This window comes from Bufo bufo, chromosome 11 (assembly GCF_905171765.1).
Source record: "Bufo bufo chromosome 11, aBufBuf1.1, whole genome shotgun sequence".
Lineage (NCBI taxonomy): Eukaryota > Metazoa > Chordata > Amphibia > Anura > Bufonidae > Bufo > Bufo bufo.
Genome location: NC_053399.1, coordinates 7,416,554 through 7,420,957, shown reverse-complemented (window position 1 = coordinate 7,420,957; position 4,404 = coordinate 7,416,554). Strand labels below are relative to the sequence as shown.

The 4,404-nt window shown below is 54.3% G+C and overlaps 1 protein-coding gene across 1 annotated transcript; it reads left to right on the top strand.

Moving 5' to 3' along the window:
• The first annotated feature begins 2,064 nt into the window (after positions 1–2,064).
• Positions 2,065–4,016, top strand: RPS29 (ribosomal protein S29). Its single transcript, XM_040412648.1, has 3 exons — positions 2,065–2,213; positions 3,398–3,497; positions 3,884–4,016. Exons 1-3 carry the CDS (start codon positions 2,152–2,154, stop codon positions 3,890–3,892), a joined length of 171 nt encoding a protein of 56 aa, XP_040268582.1. The 5' UTR covers positions 2,065–2,151; the 3' UTR covers positions 3,893–4,016.
• The last annotated feature ends 388 nt before the right edge of the window (positions 4,017–4,404 follow it).

Below are 4,404 nucleotides of genomic sequence, written 5' to 3'. Positions count from 1 at the left end.
CACCGAGGTGTGTGGGGGGGCTATACACCGAGATGTGTGGGGGGGGCTATACACTGAGATGTGTGGGGGGGGTATACACTGAGATGTGTGGGGGGGGGGGGGGGGCTATACACTGAGATGTGTGGGGGGGGGGGGGGGGGGGGGGGGGGGGGGGGGGGGCTATACACTGAGATGTGTGGGGGGGGGGCTATACACTGAGATGTGTGGGGGGGGGCTATACACTGAGATGTACAACCCCCCCCCACATCTCAGTGAACAGCCCCCCCCCACACACCTCATTGTACAGCCCCCCCACACACCTCAGTGTACAGCCCCCCCCAGTATATATCTCACACAGCAGCCCCCCCAGTATATAATATCTCACACAGCAGCCCCCCCAATATATAATGTCACACAGCAGCCCACCCCAGTATATAATGTCACACAGCAGCCCCCCCCAGTATATAATGTCACACAGCAGCCCCCCCCAGTATATAATATCTCACACAGCAGCCCCCCCAGTATATAATGTCACACAGCAGCCCACCCCAGTATATAATGTCACACAGCAGCCCCCCCCCAGTATATGTCACACAGCAGCCCCCCCAGTATATAATGTCACACAGCAGCCCCCCCAGTATATGTCACACAGCAGCCCCCCCAGTATATAATGTCACACAGCAGCCCCCCCCCCAGTATATAATGTCACACAGCAGCCCCCCCCAGTATATAATGTCACACAGCAGCCCCCCCAGTATATAATATCTCACACAGCAGCCCCCCCCAGTATATAATATCTCACACAGCAGCCCCCCCAGTATATAATGTCACACAGCAGCCCCCCCAGTATATAATATCTCACACAGCAGCCCCCCCAGTATATAATGTCACACAGCAGCCCACCCCAGTATATAATGTCACACAGCAGCCCCCCCCCCCCAGTATATAATGTCACACGGCAGCCCCCCCAGTATATAATGTCACACAGCCCCCCCCCAGTATATAATGTCACACGGCAGCCCCCCCAGTATATAATGTCACACAGCAGCCCCCCCCCAGTATATAATGTCACACGGCAGCCCCCCCCCCCAGTATATAATGTCACACAGCCCCCCCCCAGTATATAATGTCACACAGCAGCCCCCCCCAGTATATAATGTCACACAGCCCCCCCCCCCAGTATATGTCACACAGCAGCCCCCCCCCCAGTATATAATGTCACACAGCAGCCCCCCCAGTATATAATGTCACACGGCAGCCCCCCCCCCAGTATATAATGTCACACAGCCCCCCCCAGTATATAATGTCACACAGCCCCCCCCCAGTATATGTCACACGGCAGCCCCCCCAGTATATAATGTCACACAGCAGCCCCCCCCCCAGTATATAATGTCACACGGCAGCCCCCCCAGTATATAATGTCACACAGCAGCCCCCCCCCCCCCCAGTATATAATGTCACACGGCAGCCCCCCCCAGTATATAATGTCACACGGCAGCCCCCCCCCCCCCCAGTATATAATCTCACACAGCAGCCCCCCAGTATATAATGTCACACGGCAGCCCCCCCAGTATATAATGTCACACGGCAGCCCCCCAGGTATATAATGTCACACGGCAGCCCCCCCAGTATATAATGTCACACGGCAGCCCCCCCAGTATATAATGTCACACGGCAGCCCCCCCAGTATATAATGTCACACGGCAGCCCCCCCAGTATATAATGTCACACGGCAGCCCCCCAGGTATATAATGTCACACAGCAGCCCCCCAGGTATATAATGTCACACGGCAGCCCCCCTCTCCAGCGCTGTCAGACTGTCTCCGTGATACAGAAGCTGCTGAGCTGCCATCCCCGAACCTTCCTTCTCTCCACACAGTCGGTGAGTCGGCCAGTGCCTGTGCTAGCAGAGCGGCTGCCGACCCACATGACCTAGGAATGTCACGTGTTATTGTGACGTCAGGAGGTCCTTACGGAGTATAGTACCGTATTTAGCCTTTACCGATAATAAACAGGCGACGCTTCGGTTTCCATGGCAGCCAGGGCCGCCGCGGTGCCAGCCGGGATACCTAGTAGCTGCTGCTCGCGCTGCATGCTGGGAGGCCTCTGCTGGGTTGATTAGCGCCTGCGCAGCCCCGCCTCTTCCTTTTCGCAAACAGAGAGACGGACGAGATGGGTCACCAGCAGCTGTACTGGAGCCACCCGAGGAAGTTCGGGCAGGGATCCCGCTCCTGGTGCGTGTGTGGCGGCTCGCTGTGTTCAGGAGGGTGTGCAGGGGGCGGGCGGCGGAGGAGAGCGGCCGGGGCCGGCGGTGGAGGGGGGATGTGGGTAGGCCGCATGGAGCGCATCATGGCGGGCGGCAGAGCCCTCACCTCGGGGCCTGTATATCCCTCCGCCGGGGACGGCATCAGTCCTCAGTCATGAGGTCATGTGACATGACCTCCAGAGTTAAGCCTATAGGCCTGCTTGCTGTCAGTGAATAAAATTGTTTAATCTAGTTTAGACAACCTATTGCTTGCTTAGGACTAATTAGACTGTGTTCACACTGAAGCTTCTGACTGGTCTACGCTGTGCTATACACTGGGCCGTTAGGACGCTCTGCACAGTATACGGTCATACAGTTGTATACATTGTGCCGCTGGATCTGGGTGATGTGAACAGCTCCTCAGGGAGGGTCCGCGCCCGCAGCCTCGCCAAACTGACTAAAAGCGGACGTGCAGGAGCCGCCATGCGATGTACTCCGGTGGCGCTCGCCCATCGACTATAATGGCGCCTGTCGGGTTTATGGTGCTGAGCGGGGGTATATTGTCCTGGCATCTGCGCGGCGGCTCCGAACACATCCTCTGCTGCAGGTGTGAACCGAGGAGTCGGAGCGGGTCCTCATTCACACTGTATAGGCAGCCATAGTGCGGCTCATCAGCAGCTCTTCCCCCTGTCATGGTACCATGAGAAGAGCGGTAGATCTGTTTTCGGTATCATTCGCTGACAGTAGGCAGAGGTCTTGAAGTGATGGGCCTCAAAGGTATTGGGATACTGGCTGCGGTGGTCATATTCAGGTGCTGAGACAATGGCATACACACATTCAGCTGGGGTGCAACTGGTATTGGCAGCCGGGGGCCCTAAGGAAAGTGGCACGGGTATAGTGTCCACCTGGAGCCCCCTGTTCAGGTCTCCGTCGGCTTCCTTTAAAGATGGGCACAGCGTTGGTAGCTTTGGTCTGAGGGCGGCGGGGCTCGTCTTAACCGTTCCTACAGCATTGTGTGGACTATGAAGACTGAGATTGGCGGCCATCTTTAAAGGAATCCAACAGGGAACTGGAATGGAGGACTCCAGCTATGTCGCCTGCACGTGTCGTGTAAGTGCGGTGGCGGTTTCACTTAACTACATGCTTATGGCGTTTTTTTTTTTTTTCTTTTAGCCGTGTGTGCTCTAACAGACATGGACTGATCCGCAAATACGGGCTGAACATGTGCCGTCAGTGCTTCAGGCAGTACGCCAAGGACATTGGCTTCTGTAAGGTGAGTTTGGGTTCTGTAGTGACCCCCTGTAGTCGCGCTCCCAGGCGTCGCCGTTGACTATCGCTTGGAATCGCACGCGGCAGATTTGTTGCAGAAATGTCTGCGAGCGAAAATCTGTTCCATTCATCTAAACAGCGAAGCCTCTGCTGCAAATGCAGGGATTTCTGCTAGGAATCTGCTGCATGTGAATTGGCTCTTATTTGGGGTCTTGGTTTCATTTACGTAGTATTGGCGGTATGTGGTGGGCCAGCAGCTTCCCCATGCAGTCTCCTGAGGGCCACGTTGGAAGCGGCCCCTGTCTGCGCCAGTTTGCTCGCTCCTCTCCATTGCGCTGCCTCTGCTCTGGTTTCAATGGCTCTTCTGACTGTTTCCCTTTTCCCTTTCAGTTGGATTAAGCAGATTCCAGTTTGGACAAGATCTATGGCCGCGTTCTAGAAATCTTTGTGTCTGCACCATGAGAAGACTTGTGCGGCCGAACACCCTCATCTGTGCAGAAATAAATTGGTTCAGTTGTCACTATCTTTGTGTTCTGGTCTATTTGTCACAATGGGGGGGGGGGGGGGGGGGGAGAAATGTGTTACTGGGACACACTATAAAGCGGGTGACTTAACCCCTTAAGGACCGGGCTCATTTTCACCTTAAGGACCAGGCTCATTTTCACCTTAAGGACCAGGCCATTTTTTGCAAATCTGACCAGTGTCACTTTAAGTGCTCATAACTTTAAAACGCTTTGACTTACCCAGGCCGTTCTGAGATTGTTTTTTCGTCACATATTGTACTTCATGACACTGCTAAAATTGGGTCAAAAAAGTTAATTTTTTTGCATAAAAAAATACAATTTTTACCGTAAATTTTGAAAAATTAGCAAATTTCAAATTTTCAGTTTCTCTACCTCTGTAATACATAG

What these genes read in the sequence shown, in the direction of transcription:
- RPS29 (XM_040412648.1), top strand. Translation starts at nt 2,152, where the DNA reads ATGGGTCACCAGCAGCTGTACTGGAGCCACCCGAGGAAGTTCGGGCAG. An exon ending in GGGCAGGGATCCCGCTCCTG is followed by an intron (nt 2,214 to 3,397) that starts GTGCGTGTGTGG and finishes TTTTTCTTTTAG; the next exon opens with CCGTGTGTGCTCTAACAGAC.